Source organism: Danio rerio, chromosome 6, assembly GCF_049306965.1.
Source record: "Danio rerio strain Tuebingen ecotype United States chromosome 6, GRCz12tu, whole genome shotgun sequence".
NCBI classification, from domain to species: Eukaryota; Metazoa; Chordata; class Actinopteri; order Cypriniformes; family Danionidae; genus Danio; species Danio rerio.
Window position 1 is genome coordinate 14,290,537 of NC_133181.1, and position 17,223 is coordinate 14,307,759.

Genomic DNA, 17,223 nt, shown 5'->3' on the forward strand with positions numbered 1-17,223 from the left:
TGATTAAAATCTACTTATAAATTTAATTTTCACAAATGTCAAGAGAAGCACGTGATATGACTGTTCGAGTCTGGTCTCTCATCTGTAATCATTAGTAAACCAATTGGATTATTCCAAACTCACTATAAATAGCCCATTCAACATAAAGCTGCGGTCACGCTAGACTTTAAGCTTGTGAAATTCTGTAGTACAGCGCTGTAAAAAGGGGCAGGAATAAACAAGATGCATATGGAAAAGAAAGAATGCATAATGTAAAATTATCACATTAATTCCCAAATATAAATTATGTTGTCAGACTATTGTCAGATTTGAATACAACTCAACAATATCATCAATGGATAAACATTTTGCTATTTATTTATGCTACATTTTGCTTTGCTGCTTACCATTTTAACATTGTGATATCTAACGAAAATCACCATAAGATTTACCTGATATTACAGCAGGAGTGCCCAAACTCGCTCCTGAAGGCCTGGTGTTCTGCAAAGTTTAGTTCCGACCCCAATCAGACACACCTGGGCTAGCTAATCAAGCTTTTACAAGGCTTTCTAGAAACATCCGTGCTGGTGTATTAAGACAATCTGCAGCAAATATCTGCAGGACACCGGCCCTCCAGGACCAAGTTTGGGCACCCTTGCTGTTAAAATCAAGTAAATCTTATGATGATGTTGATTAGATATAAAGGTATTAAAATGGTAAAAAAAAAAAAAAAAAAAAAAAAATATATATATATATATATATATATATATATATATATATATATATATATATATATATATATAGGGATAGTTTACCCAAAATTGTGCATTTGTTGATTATTTACTCACCCTCAGTCCTACAACTACGATGATTAGACATTTAAAACAGTGACCGATTGGTCCATATTTTAAATTTCTCTTCTGTGAGGTCATGTTTTGATCCCTGATTGGTCTCACGTAGTCAAGTGGTGTGATTTCGCAGGTCAGATTGCACTAAGCTTGAAGTTTGCAACGTGGCAAACTGCGCAACTTGTCGCACGAGCTTGCGTTTCGAGTCTGACGCATTCGCATGCTCGTGAATGGAAGTCGGTGGGGAGAAAAGTCCAGACTGATCGCAGCTTATCGTGCAAAAATGTTTGCAGTTTACTGCATTCAACAGTTCAAGCTTGGTGAACTCTGACCTGCGAAATCACATCTAGTGATTGCTTAAGACCAATTGAAGATGAATACAGGATCTTGTTTTATTTGTATATGTTGTACATGTTTTTATTTTAAATTTCTGTGGAATTGTTGAAATACAATTTTTTATTATTTTTACCTTACCTCTTTTTTTCGAGTCCTTCACTGTTGTTGTATCATCTCTCTCTTTGGAGGATTTTAGACTTCTTAACTTACTGATCCATTGAAAAAAAAAAAAAAATCTTACAATACATTTGTGTGTTGAGAGTTGCATCGCCAATGTTCCATGTTTTTGCCATTTGTAGATAATGGCTTTCACTGTGGTTTGCTGCAGTTCCAAAGCTTTAAGTTGGATTCATACTTTCGCCTGGCGATGCATCGAACAACTCCACTGACTGCACGCGCACCTCACGAAACAGACAAGGTTTTTATACTTCGCCGTTGTGATATTCAATAAAACGACAGGGGGTGGTCAAAAGGTACTGACAGTAAAGTCAGACCAGCCTGATCTCACGAGAAAACGTAAGTATTTTACGTTTTGCCAGTTTAGTGGCTAATTCGTACGAATTCAGTCGTACAAAATTGTACGATTTTAAAAAGGAGCCGTGGCACCTAACCCCACCCCTAAACCCAACTGTCATTAGGGGATGAGCAAATCGTAATAAATTATTCGAATTAGATCATTCAAATTCATACGAACTAGGCACTAAATCAAAAAGTTACGAATTTCCGTGAGATTGTGTTGGTCAGATGGATAAACAGAGAAGTAGGACATTTCCGGAACTACGTCATATCATTAATATCATTCAATATTTGAAACGAATTATTTTTATAAACAATTTAATGATTATAAGGATTTTTAGAACCATTGAAGATTTTTTTTTAAATCAAACTTTGATGCATCACTTGCTTTTGTTCATATCTCGGACAGTTTTACCTGTTAAAGTTTATTAAAATATTAATGACAACAGAACATGGGCTGCTCTACAAATATATATATATATATATATATATATATATATATATATATATATATATATATATATATATATATATATATATATATATATATATATATATTTTATTATGGGAAGAATGAAAGCAACAAGAACAAAAAAACACACTTACCTAAAAATACAGATGCTTTTTAAATTTTTTTTTTGATTTAGCTCGCTCCACAATCCACACATTACTGTCTGGCTAGCCCTCTATTTATGCTAAAAAGGCAATAATGGTCCAACATGCCTGACCATTATCACCAGTAAAGCCTAGAAAAACAGGGCATCAGTATATTGTATACTTATAGGTTCAAATATTCCCTTCCAGTTATCAAAGAAATAATTTGTTCCTATTAAATTGTTTTAAATTCACAATTGTATATATACATCGGTGTAAAACCTATGACTGGTGGAAAACATTCTGTGATTGTGTACCTGGCTCACTTTTGTCATGGCCTCTTTTGTTTTTTTTTAAAACTTATCCCTCAGGTTTTACCCAAACCTTTTAACAAAAACTTTTCGCTTTCCCACGGCTGTTGCCGTTTTCTAGCCAAGAATTATTGATCATCTGGTTATCTCTCTGATCACGAATCATAAAGATGGCTGAACAGTCGTACTGTTTTAGACAAAATCTCTGCAAAGCATCTCATATTCAACATAAATCAAATGCAGCGCTGCGCGCACTGTTCGCTCGATTCTCAAAAAATGCTGTAAACACCGACAGCCGAAATAATGTTGAGCACAGTCAAAGCGAACATCCGCAAACTCAGCGATGACATCACATTCGCCACGCACACTCAAGCAAACAAGTGGACGCGTCGAGTATAAATCAGGCTTTATAACCAGACTGGTAGATCTCAATTATTTGTTTCTCATTTGTTTTTAAATTTCTTTGGATCTCGGCATGACGTCTATCTTTTCAAGCATATGTTGGTCTACTTCATTTTGTCAGGCAGGTCCTATTTAAGTGATTTCTTGATTGGGAACAGGTGTGGCAGTAATCAGGCCAGGGCGTGGCTAGAGAAACTGAACTCATACACATGATAGGAAAACATCCAACAGGGTTGTGTGATGGATGCGGAGAGAGAGAGACAGTAGAACATATAATCATTAGTTGCAATAAATACACAGAGGAAAGAAATATGTTAATTAATGATCTACAGATAAATGATGAACAAATAACACTGAAAGAGTTTTTATATCAGGAAGGAAATAAATGGTTGATACAATTCCTAAAAAGAACTCAGTTAATACATATAATATAATGTCTATATATATTTATTTAATTTACTTAATTAATTATGATTTTATTTATAACAATATTTAGCTTTCTCCTCTCTTCTACTATGTTTTTCTATGTCTCGGCTGTGAAGGACCTGAGCTGTAGATGGAGGAGCTGAACACGCAGCAACATCGAAGGCTCAGGTTTTGAAGAGTCTAGAGGTAAAAAAAAAATAAATAAATAAAATAAAATAAAAATAAAAGTCTCTGATCCATAACCCACAGTAGATGGCGGTAATGCTCTGTTAAGAATGCGAACTGCCAATAAACACCAGGAAGAAGAAGAAGAAGAAGAAACTGAACTCAGGTGTGATAAACCAAAGTTAAGATATGTTTTAACAGCAATGGCAAACACTTTTTCCCCACAAGGCGATGTAGTTTTTGATTTTGTTTTCCCTTAAAGGTTCAGGACACCCCGGAGAACTTTTTTTTATATATTAACAGATGTGTGTGTGTTGAGCATCAGTTAAGACAAGGTAGCACCTGTCAGCTGTAATTGTGGGGAAAACTGGATAATTTTGAGCTTTTGTCAGCTAATTTCAGCTTCCGGGTTTAAAATGATTTTTGGGGCGGGATCAAAATCGGCGACGTAGCGCAGAACTGCAAGTGCAATGATGACGCGTCGGTTTCTCATTATTATTCATAGCGGAGTTTTCTTATCCTATGAGAAGAGCCGGCTGCTTAATTATTCATGAGACCTGCCAGACCTGCCAGTGTCAAGCCCGAGCTGAGAGACACGGAAACCACGGCACAGTATTTAGCCGTTCATGAAGGCTCATATGCGTTTGTTTCCATCATCCACACGGTTTGTTGAATGTTTCCCCCCGCGATCTTGTCAGGGCCGATTATACAGCAAAGCTGTGTGCGTGCTGCTAGCATTTTTGTCGGGAGAGCAGCACGAGAATTAGAGAATGGCGGACGCTGTCTTTTATCAGGAGTTCGTTCACATTCAGACACATCACTGTGCTGCTGTGTTTGCCTAAATCCTCCAAATTACCAGCAGGGCTAATGGTTAAAATAGACAGGTCAGGAGACCTGCTGCACCGAGTCTGCTGGATACGGGGATTGAGGGAGAAGTCCTCATTTATAGGGTTTACATGAACACACTTATCTTTATAATGATATAAATTGTGGTTATGTGTATATGAAATTACGAATAACAAATGTATGTAATGGCATTAAATCACTGTTCATTTCTTTGCATTTTAACTTTGTAAACTATAAACTCACGCGTCTCCTCTTTGTGTCTCATTTTGTGAGCTAACTGACAACAACAGTTGTTCGCTCACGTTCTCCCCTGCTGGCCACGCCCACTCCTGCCCGATGCTCGCGGAGCTCCACGCCCATTAATCATGCATCTTTTGAAAAAATTCTGAAGTAGACTTTAACTGAAAGAGGGGGGTGTCATGGCCCTTTAATGATAAAAACCTTTGTTTAAGAACTGCATAATTTGTTAACTTGTGTCATCTTTGACTGTTATTTTAATTTGTTTGATGATCTGAAACATTAATGTGTGACAAACATACAAACACATAAGAAATCGGTAAAGGGCAAACAGTTTATCACATCACAGTATATAGGCGCTTTTTTAAGCAGAATTCTTCTCAATGCAGAATCCCAATGTTTGATAAGTCATTATCGTGATGCTGATTGAGCAGAAGTTGTAATCAGGCCTCTGAAATGACCACAGCTTTTATAATGTCACAATTAGTCTTTGACAGCTTTTCTCCCTGCAGCGCTTTTCCGATTTCCAGCTCTCCTGAATCTCTCATTATGTGGATTTCTGTAGCTTTTACACGTAATACGAAGAGATTTCATCACATTAACGTGCAGACCCAAACGACATTGCAAGATGAGTCACGCATCGCAGATATTTTAACATATTTTACCGTCAGCCTGATCAACATCAGCATGAAGCTGAGCTCAAAACACACATTTTGCTTTGCTTTTTTTTCTTGCGTTCATTTCAGATGCCTCCTGAATCTCTCCATATGACAAATTTCTGTACTCCTCCATCTGTAGCTTGTTCTACCCATAGCCACCCACACTCCATCCTTCTCTCTCTCTCTCTTTTTCCCTCTTTACCTCCACCACTGAGGAAGAGCAGCATAGTGAACGCATTCGAAGAGAGAGAGCACATTTCAATGTGCACAGAAACACCCAGACAGGAATAGCTCTATGTCCTGAGAGCACATCTCTCTCTCTTTTTCTCTTCTGGATGGGTCGGATGATTCATATACACATGGAGAGGGTGATACGGGACAGAGAGGACATGTTAAAAAAAAAAAAGACAGGACCCCCAGTGCGACTGGAAAGCTCCACATATGATGGACTCGCTCCTGGAGCCACATTACGGGATGTTGTTTGCATTGCACAGATCCCGTTTAGCGGCCTGTTGATTAAAAGGCCAGGTTTGAGAGGATCCAAGCACCCTCCATGATCGATTCTTCCTCCCACTGCTGAACGCTTCACAAAAGGGGCTTTTAGGACTTATTATATGCCCGATATCCAAAGCTTTGATGCTGCTAAGTGCTTGTTCAAGACACATTTAACCCTGAGCATCAAATACATGGTTTAGACGTGCTGATTTTTCAAAGCAGAATACTTGCAGTTATATAGGAGCAGGTGGATATGGAGCCAGGTTAGTCTTAAAAATGATACATTTACAAAATATATAATATATACATCCACAACACAATTCTCATTTACAAATTCCAACTGGTAAGTTCAAAACACATTTCTTAAATCCACAAATCCAATTTGGTAAATCAAAACACAATTTATAAATACACAAATCCAATACTAAAATTCAAAACACGATTCAAAATTACACAAATCCAATTCAAAAATTTAAAACACGATTCATAAATACACAAACCCAATTTAAATTCAAAACACATTTCTTAAATACACAAATCCAATTTGTAAATTCAAAACACGATAAAAAAAAAAACAAATCAATTCAAAAATTCATAACACGATTCATAAATACGCAAATCCAAATCGTTAATTCAAAACACGATTCATAAAAACCCAAATCCAATTCGTAAATTTAAAAAACGATTCGTAAATGCACAAATCCAATTCATAAATTTAAAACACGATTTATAAAAACACAAATCCAATTTGTTAAATCAAAACACAATTTATAAATACACAAACCCAATACTAAAATTCAAAACACGATTCAAAAATATGCAAATCTAAATTGTAAATTCAAAACACAGTTTATAAATACACAAATCCAATACATAAATTCAAAACACAATTCTTACATACACAAATCCAATTCCTAAAATTCAAAACACGATTCATAAATACACAAAGCTAACTTGAAATTTCAAAACATAATTCATAAATACACAAACCCAATTCATTAATTCAAAACACGATTCATAAATACACAAATCCAATTCGTAAATTCAAAACACGATTCATAAAAAAACAAATCCAATTCTTAAATTCAAAACACAATTTATATATACGCAAATCCAATTCTTAAATTTCAAAACACGATTCATAAATACGCAAATCCAAATTGTAAATTCGAAACACAATTCATTAAAACACAAATCCAATTCGTAAATTCAAAACACGATCAATAAATATGCAAACCCGATTTGTTAATTCAAAACAAGATTCATAAATACACAAACCCAATTTAAATTTAAAAACACGATTCATAAATACACAAATCCAATTTGGAAATTCAAAATACAATTCGGAAACACACAAATCCAATTCGGAAATTCAAAACACGATATAAAAATACACAAACCCAATTTGAAAATTCAAAACACGATTCGTAAATACACAAATCCAATTTGTAAATTCAAAACAAAATTCGTAAACACACAAATCCAATTCGGAAATTTAAAACACAATACGTAAATACACTAATCTAATTCGTAAATTCAAAACACGATATAAAAATACACAAACCCAATTCGTTAATTCAAAACAAGATTCATAAATACACAAACCCAATTTTAAATTTAAAAACACGATTTATAAATACACAAATCCAATTCGGAAATTTAAAACAATTCGTAAATACACAAATCCAATTCGTAAATTCAAAACACGATTCATAAAAACACAAATCCAATTTGTAAATTCAAAACACGATCTAAAAATATGCAAACCCAATTTGTAAATTCAAAAACAGATTCATAAATACACAAACCGAATTTTAAATGTAAAAACACAATTCATAAATACACAAATCCAATTCGTAAATTCAAAACAAGATTCATAAATACACAAATCCAATTTTAAATGTAAAACCACAATTCATAAATACACAAATCCAATTCGTAAATGCACTAATCCTATTCGTAAATTCAAAACTAGATATAAAAATACACAAATCCAATTTATTTGGCAAAAATATTTTTGATTTTTACTTGTGAGTTCACAAATTGGATTTTGTAAATGTGAATTGTGTTGTGGGTGCATTAGCTTTATTTTGTATATGTATTGTTTTTGAGACTGATCTGGCACCACAACATGTCAGTTTTCACCTGAGTAAGTGTGTAAACAGAAGTAAATTAAAAAGATTATCTGTAATGCTGAACGGAACTATCGCTCCCATATATTTCCATGGCAATCCTCCTGTTCTACATCCATATGTTTACATGTGCACTCTTCAGTCCAGAGGGTTTTTGTTGTTGTTGTGTGCTTTCATTAATTATGGATCTCCATCTTGAAGTTAAACCCAGATGTGACTCACAGTATGGTGGTTTCATGCATGCGTCAACTTTTGGGATGGATCATTGTAATAAAACATATGAAATGGAGCTTGCGTGCTTAACAAGGAGGTCATGATTAAAACACACCGCATTACATGCTCACATGACAGTGACAGCAGAGGTCCACCTTGATTTAGACACATTTTAGGAGCAACTCTGCCCTCTGCTGCACGCGTGACTGCAGACTGCAAACACACAAACCAAGCTCAGTTTAGTTCACTAATTAGCCTTTAGTTATAGTGTGCAAAAACACACTTTTAATTAAAAATAATGAGCATTTTTAATGCCACAGAGCAAAAAGATATTTCATGTGCAATTGGTTTTCCTAATTCACCTCATTAACATTTACTTTGTGCCACTACTACTTTTTTTAATTACCCGAATGTAATCCATTAGTGACAATTATTTATTTATTCGTTTGAATTTCACTGGCCTGTTAGTGATACATTACCTAACGTGATCTATTATCTAAAATGAAATAATAGTAACTAATTAACATATATATATATATATATATATATATATATATGTAAATTTATGTATGTACAGTATTTGTACATTTGTATATATTTTAATGCTTAATTAATATTAATAATTCAACCATTTATTGTTTTTTACATTAGTTAAGTGCATTAATTAACATAATAAAAAAACTAAATAATAAATTAATATTTTATTAAGTTAAGAAATCCATTGGAAGTATTATTCGTTGTTTTTTTTTTTGTTTTTTTTAAACATAACACCATATAGTGTACATCATGTATATATTTTAACAAACTTATCTCGGTGTTATTACCTTATACTAACTAGAACACGCACCAAAACACTAGCAAACAATACAGCCATTATACAGCACCATCAAAAAACAATAAAGAAATCTCAGCCAGACTGATGGAATAAAAACAAAATAGGATGACATGTAAAAAGATGTGGAGAGAAAAAAAATTATTACAGAAACATTATTAACCTATACATCTAATGAAGGGACCCCATATTTTGTCATACAACTTCTGTTTGCCAAATCTAGAGAAATGTAACCTTTCCAACTTGAGAGCAGAAACCATTTCGTGGATTTCCACTCCATCAGAATCACTCTCTTAGCCAGCACCATACCAAACATAAGGGAGAGTTGTTGATGTTTAGGCCAAGTTAGAGCCTGGTCTGACCATCCAAACAATGCTATTTCCACATCAATTTTAATATCGGAAGTATTATTATATTGTTAAATGTTGTGATAAACTAAATGTTAACACATGGACATTTATGCCATATTGTCAATGTACTTATATTTATTAATACCTTTTCTATAGTATACCAGCTTGGCAGTATTATAATTTCATGAGAGAACACAGCAAGAAGGTCACTGGTTCGAGCCACGGCAGGGACAATGGGTATTTCTGTGTGTTATTTGCATGTTCTCCCCATGTTTGTGTGCGTTTTCTCCGGGTGTTCCGGTTTCCCTTACAGTCCAAAAAAATAAGCCTTATAAGCTAAATTGGCCTTAGTGTATGTTTGTGAATGTGAGTGTGTGTGGGTGTTTCCCAGTGCTGGGTTGCAGCTGAAAAGGCATACGCTGTGTAAAACATATGCTGGATAAGTTCATTCCGTTGTGCCGACCCCTGATGAAGGAAAATGAATGAATGAATTGTCTGCAATAAAATACAAGTCAAAGTAAATGTGGAAATCACTACTTTCTTTTTTTTTTTTTTTTTTTTTTTGCATTTTTTCAATACTGTTCCAACTTTTTCTGATTTGGGGTTGTACATAATGATGAACTAACAATTAACTAAGTTTGCTAGCTCTTTATTTTATTATCCTATTTTGCTTATCATTATAAACTGGGTAAAAATGAGGACCATAACCCTTGTATATATTATATATAATGCAGTAGACGCAATGTTAACAAATGAAACCATACAGTAAAGAAATAACCAAAAGCTTTGCTAAAATGTAATCCACACATATACAGTTTAAGTCAGAATTATTAACCCCCGTTTATTATGTTTCCCCAATTTCGGAGAGATTTTTTCAACACATTTTTTCAACATAATAGTTTTAATATATATTTATAAATATATTAATATATTTAATAACTGATTTATTTTATCTTTGCCATGATGACAGTAAATAATATTTGACTAGATATTTTACAAGACACTTCTATACAGCTTGAAGTGATATTTAAAGGCTTAACTAGGTTTATTACGTTAACTAGGCAGGTTAGTGTAATTAGGCAAGTTATTGCTTAATGATGGTTTGTTCTGTAGACTATTGAAAAATGCTGAAAGAGTCTAATAATTCTGTCCTCAAAATGTTTTTTACAAAATTAAAAATGGCTTTTTTCTAGCTGAAATAAAACAAATAAGACTTTCTCCAGAAGAAAAAAATATTATCAGACATACTGTGAACATTTCCTTGCTCTGTTAAACATCATTTGGAAAATATTTAGAAAAGAAAACAAAATCAAAGGGGGGCGAATAATTCTGACTTCTGAAAGGTTATCTTGCTATCTCATAGTCTCTGTAGATTAGCTGGGAAAAGGACTATAAAACAGTTTATTTCCTGTACAACAATATTTCACAAAATATTTTGAACTCAGAAAAGCATTATAGGGATTCAAAACAGATCTAAAACCTTTACTGTAAAAAATCCTGGGTTCCACACAATTCCTTCATGTTGAAATTAACTTAATTATTTTTACAAATTAAAGTGGATTCGATATGATACAATTAGGTTGTCCCAAAACAACTAAAGAACTGTTTTTCCACTCATTTTAATTAAGTAGTTTGAACAAGCAGCATTGAGTGTTATATGGGTCTAAAAAGTGCCTTCAAAGAAATGTAAAGTGATGCCTTTATGATTACGAGTCAATGAACCACTTTAAGTGCTATTTAGCATCGTTTGTTTAAAAAAAAGTTCCTAAAACCACTTAATTATCTCCTGACTTGCAGATCATTTGTCATTAAAGGGATAGCTCATCCAAAATGAAAATTGTCATCATTTACTCATCCTTTTTTCAAAACTCTTTCTTTATTCTGTTGAACACAAAAGAAGATATTTTGAAAAATGTTGGAAACCTGTTACCATTGACTTTCATAATATTTGTGTTTCCTATAAAAGTCAGTGGTTTTTACATTTATTCAAAATATCTTCATTAATGTGTAGCAGAATAAGGAAACTCATAGTCTTGGAACCACTTGAGGGAGAGTAAATAGTGAGTTAATCTTCATTTTTGGGTGAACTGTCCCTTTAATCCAATCATGTATTGAATGTTTATACTCCTCAATCAATTCCTTTCATAAGTCTATTTTACACTAGAGGTACAAAAAAGTTACACTCAAAAACATCTGGACAAAAATGTCCCATTGGAGCCCATCGTGGAACCACTTGAGGGTGACAAAATAGGGAGTAAATTTTCATTTCTTTAGTGAACCTTTAAAATGAATATTTGAACGTGTTTCTCTGCAGAATCTGTTACACCTATTGTAATGCATAAAGGAGTATTCAAAATAAGTTTAGAGATTTTTTAAATCTCATTTAAAGTAATTTCAAAAATAATGTTTCATTTTGTAGTTGGTTAGTTTCTTGTCGCTGTTCCCGGCCTGTATTTTTTTTTCAGTTTGCGTCAAAGGGGGCGCAATCTGAACGCAAAGCCCAGCGGCCGCGGCTGAACTCTCAGTACTCTCAGAAGTCAAACCCCCCTGTCCTCTGCAGACCCGAGCCCCCAGTCACCTCCACCACAGCACCGAGTACAACCACTGCACGTCCACCCATTCATTCTGTCAGGATCTTCTTCGCTCTCGGGACTTTCATAAACTGAGGGAAACTTGGAAAACTATACGCACCTGCTCCTCTCTTCCAGAGGACACCAGAGAACAGCAGTTCAGCATGAATTCAACGGGTTTCAACGACACAGACAGCGCTCTGTTCTCCAACACGAGCTTTCTGTCGTGCTGTAACGTGTCTTCGGTGGTGACGGACAGCGGGTTTGTGTCCGCGGCGCTGGACGAGCGCAGCGTCTTCATCATGCGCACGGTGCAGATCGCGGTCATGTGCGTCCTGGCGCTCACCGTCGTCTTCGGCATCTTCTTTTTAGGCTGCAACTTGCTGATTAAGTCCGAAGGGATGATCAACTTTCTGGTTACAGACAGAAGACCGTCAAAGGATGTGGAAGCGGTCATCGTGGGATCGTATTAGTGCGTAAAAGTGTTGGTAATGTGTGAAAACTCCGTCCTCCACAAACGAAGAAACTCGCACGTTACCTTTATGACTCAGTGTTTGTTTGTTTGGAGAAGGGCAGCTGATGAGAAAAGTACAGTTAGTAGCGCGGTGCGAGAGACCTGTTGACTGATAATTGATATGAAATATAGAAGAGGAAAATGTTTCATGGACTGTTTCGCGCACTCTGTGGACCATGAGTAATTGTTGTACATGAATAATGCTTGTGGAACAAACTGTTAAGATTTACGTGGGTAAACGTTGCATGCATTATGAGTCATGCATTTTAAGTTGAAATAAATGAAGACATACTTTTATACTGTATACAAAAGCAATTGATATTTAAGATAGGCCAGTCTATTTTGTGATACTTTAACTCTTTATTTACATTTGGAAAGTTTTATATACAAGTATACTGTCCAACTGCAGTTTGCAATCGTTTTGATAGTAATTTGATAGCATGTTATGCGGAATTCTGTATCATGTTGAATGATAGAAACCCTGCTGAACTTTATAACAGTGATGTCATCTGAAATTGAAAAAAATGTAATAGATTTTCATGCGTCACTGTGAACTCAAAGCTGTTTTTTTCTCTTTTAATTATATAAAAGGCCAGTACAAAATCTCGAGAGCATTGTTACATTATTTCTTTCATGTAAATGTCATTGTCAGATTAGGGAGTGTGAAGTAATATAGTTATGTTTTTAGCCTTCGGCAAACTCTTTGCAGAAGTCAGATTTAAATCAACAGCAGTTCATCACACATAAACTAAATAACATAAAATAACGTTCAAAGTTCACTATTGAACATGTTTTCAATTACTTTCTTTTATTAACTACACTGTCATGTTGAATGCTGAATTCCACACAATCTCTTGGGATAACATGAAGGAATTAAGCTAGCTCTTAGTCTTTACAAATTTCACTCAATCAATCAATGAAACTTTTTATATAGCACCTTATTACAACCAGGAGGCGGCCAAAAGTGCTTTACAGTAGTAAAAACAAAATTAAATATTAAAACACATAAAACAGTAAGAACACAAGAATCAATAAAACAGCATTTTGTACTACCAAATATCAAAAGCAAGTCTAAATAAATAGGTTTTAAGCTTAGCTTTAACCTCTTAAGGCCCAAGGTGTTTTTTTACATGCATTTTTATTTCTCTTTGCTATTTGGGCTTATTGGAACCCAATTAAAATAAAAACCTAAGTCTCATCTTTTTATATGATGTACTTTTAGTATAAAATGATGTCTACATGTGTGGGCTCGTGGTGTGAATTTACAGAAGAGACTTTTCCTGACAGTTTTGTAATGCATATTTGAACATGTTTTGACTATCAGAGAGTAAAAAACATTATTTTTTTTCCATTTTGGACAGTTAAAAATAGTCTTTGGTACATTTCATACGCTGCAAAACAGTTGCAGGATGACACTGTATGTCTGTAGCAAAATATAAAACATTTAAAGTATTTTAAATAGCCACTTAAGAGCTAAAATGTGCTGTCCACATATGTGGCCACTAAGCCCGGAGGTTGAACAGTGCCACATTTGTAATGGTGCAAAGTTCTAAAGGCAGGGTGTTCCACAGTTTTGGACCTGCCACTGATAATGAACGATCACCCTATTGTTTATACCTGGATCTAGGGATCTCCAGCAACAACTGATCTGCTGATGGTAGGACCCTGTTCGGTTTATGAACGTTTAAAATCTCACATATGAAGGTGCAAAACCATTAACTGCATTAAAAACAAACAACAGTACACTCTCAGGAATAAAGGTACAAAACCTGTCACTGAGGTGGTAGTTTTTAAAAGCTACATTTTTGTTCCTAACAGGTCCTTAAAGGTACATATCAATACCTAAAAGTACAAATGTGTACCTCACAGTATCTTAAAAGTGCAAAAGTAAAGCTTTAAGGTACAAAAGTTTACCATAAAGGTACTGATGTCCACCTGTATGGTAAAAAACTGTACCTTTTGAAAAGGTACCACCCCAGAGACAAATTTTGTACCTTTATTTCCGAGAGTGTACTTTCAAGAGTTCACATTTAGCTGATCATCAATAAAGCGTATTGGCATGCTGTCCCGGGAGAGAGCCCTGAGCTCGTAATATCCTCGAGCCCGGAGCTCCCTTCCATTAGAAAGGCGAGAGGGGAGTTCGAGCTCAGGTAAAGGACAGATGTGATGTGCTCACATTTGCTACTATTGGTCAGTATGCGAGCAAGTTGCACCAGTTGTAATCAATGAGGTAAGGTTTGGTTAATTCCAATATAGAGTGCATTGCAATAGTCCAGGTGAGAGCTGATAAAAGCATGGATGGCTTTCTCTAGATCACGCTGGCTCAGAAATGGCTTGACTTTGGCAAGAAGGCAGAGCTAAAAAAAAAAAAAAAAAAAAAGCTTGCCCTGATCACTGAATTTACCTGTCTATCAAATTTTAAACTACTGTTCAAATTCACTACCAAATTTATAACTACAAGGCTAAAATGTGGGGAAAAGCTAAGATAATTTAAGGGTAGGTCATTAGGCAGGTTTGAGTTTTGCCGAACACAATACATTCTGTTTTGTTTTGTTTTTTCAGAGAAAGAAAGTTCTGAGACAGCCAAAGTTTAATGTCAACTGAACATCTGTGCAGAGATTTTAGTGTGCCTGAAGAGTCTGAAGCAACAGGGAGATAGATTTGAACATCATCAGCATACAGATGAAAGGAGACATTATGATTTATCCAGTCTGATCTCACGAGGAAACGCTAGTATTTTACGTTTTGTCAGTTCAGTGGCTAATTTGTACGAGTTCAGTCGTACAAAAATGTATTGTTTTAAAAAGGAGGCGTGGCACCCAACCGTCCCCCCAACCGTCATTGGGTGATGAGCAAGTCGTGCTAAATTGTACGAGTTAGATTGTACGAATTGATACGAATTAGCCACTAAATCAAAAAGTTACGAATTGCTGTGAGATTGCGTTGGATTGACCCTAACGGCAGCATGTGTAACCAGGGAACACAAGAAGTCAATTGAGCAAAAGGAGAAGTGACATTACCAACCATAACTGAGAAACTACGACCAGTTAAATAAGATGTGAACCAATCTAACACAGGCCCCTGTAGGCCAACCTGATGGGCCGAGCGAGACAGGAAGACTGAGCGGTCCACAGTATCAAAAGCAATTTGAAAAAGCAATTAAAAAAAATTCTAGTGGATTAAACATAAAACAATTACGTTTACCCCCCAAAAAAACTCAAGAACTGTTTCATTTCAGCTTATTTTAAATGAGTTTGAACAAACAGCAAATGTAATGTTTTAAGTTTACATAGTACATTTATTTACAATAAAAACAGATTAGAAATCTTAAATATTCATCCTGCTTCACACTGCAATTCATTCATTTCCCTTTAACTTTGGCACTTTATTCATCAAGGGTCGCCACAGTGGAATGAACCACCAACTTTTCCAGCACACAGTATGTTTTACACAGCGGATGCCCTTCTAGCTGCAACCCAGTACTGGGAAACCTCCATACGCACTCATTTACACTGTTCACTACAGACAATTTGGTTTATTTAATTTACCTAGCGCATGTCTTTGGACTGTGGGGGAAATCGTAGCACCCGGAGGAAACCCATGCAATATGTGGAGAACATGCAAACTCCACACAGAAATGCCAACTGATCTAGCTGGGAATCAGCAACCTTCTTGCTGTGAGGCGACAATGCTAACCACTGAGCCACCATGTCGTCCTTTATACTAAAATATTATTAGACATGTTTTCTTAATTTTAAAACTTCATTTCTAAATAAAAATGAGTAACATTTGGTTCAAGTTACAGATCACACCTCAGTGAACTTAAAACTGTTAATAACTGAACGTTCAATCAATTCAACAAATAATGTTTAATTATAGCAACAACAAAACAATTGACTCAACTTAAACTAAGATGACATTCGGTTGACCTCCGTGGCATACTTCTGTTAAGTGGTACAGATCACCCCCATTACCCCTACCTTGTGCGTCCGGAGCAGTGTTTGTATACCTTAGACATTTTTTTCACTCCACTACACACATCGGTGCGGCAAAACAGCTGCGCAAACGATAAACAGCAGAACGTGAAAAATGAAATGGGCCAGCACTTGACTTTCCTGAGCTTTTACAGAACTCGGAGATCACATTAACTACACTCAGAAGTGTCTTCAGTTGACAAACTCTTCTTGTCTGAGTTTGTGCAGTGTATTTCAAGAGTGTCCATATGTGGGAACAGAAAGAAATTTGCAGAATAGATGATAAATGTGTTCAACATCTTCTTAATATACCCTTAAAATAAAGGGGTTTGACCTCATTTTCATGGAATAACTATTAAAGCTGTTTTCCACCACATGATGGAATAATTTAATAAATAAACAAGACTTTACCCAATTGAGTGGAAAAGACTCTTCTTTTTCCCTCCTTCGCCCCTCATTCAGTAGTTTAATTCTCAAAATTAAAAGTTAATGAGCAAATACCTTCAATCTTTTTTATTTTACACAATTGTGTGCTTATATCTCAGTTACTTTGTACTCACAATTGCATGAAAAAGTTAGAATTGCATTTACGTACACTAACCGGCCACTTTATTAGGTACACCTGTCCAACTGCTCTTTGAAGCAAATTTCTAATCGGCCAATCACATGGCAGCAACTCAATGCATTCAGGCATATAGACATGGTCAAGACGATCTGCTGCAGTTCAAACTGAGCATCAGAATGGGAAAGAAAGGTGATTTAAGGGACTTTGAACGTGGCATGGTTGTTGGTGCCAGACGAGCTGGTCTGAGTATTTCAGAAAC

The 17,223-nt window shown here is 35.2% G+C and overlaps 3 protein-coding genes across 5 annotated transcripts in view; 2 read left to right on the forward strand and 1 right to left on the reverse strand.

Moving 5' to 3' along the window:
- Positions 1–17,223, forward strand: part of asic4b (acid-sensing (proton-gated) ion channel family member 4b) — a 750,743-nt gene that overhangs the window by 382,095 nt on the left and 351,425 nt on the right. The window lies entirely within an intron of this gene.
- arl6ip6 (ADP-ribosylation factor-like 6 interacting protein 6) overlaps positions 1–17,223 on the reverse strand; it is a 58,304-nt gene that overhangs the window by 3,388 nt on the left and 37,693 nt on the right. Inside the window, exon 5 of one of the 3 annotated variants that reach the window (XM_073952412.1) lies at positions 3,419–3,592. The exons of 1 other annotated variant lie outside the window; for it this stretch is intronic. In XM_073952412.1, the coding sequence (XP_073808513.1) occupies position 3,592 (1 nt within the window). In that variant the 3' untranslated portion in view covers positions 3,419–3,591. Of the gene's footprint in view, positions 1–3,418; positions 3,593–4,885; positions 8,373–17,223 lie in introns of those variants that run through there. One more of the 3 variants, XM_017356417.4, reaches the window with a different exon arrangement.
- rprmb (reprimo, TP53 dependent G2 arrest mediator candidate b) lies at positions 11,933–13,028 on the forward strand. The gene is given in 1 exon segment (NM_200806.1): positions 11,933–13,028. A coding segment is annotated over 1 exon segment (309 nt). The 5' UTR covers positions 11,933–12,075; the 3' UTR covers positions 12,385–13,028.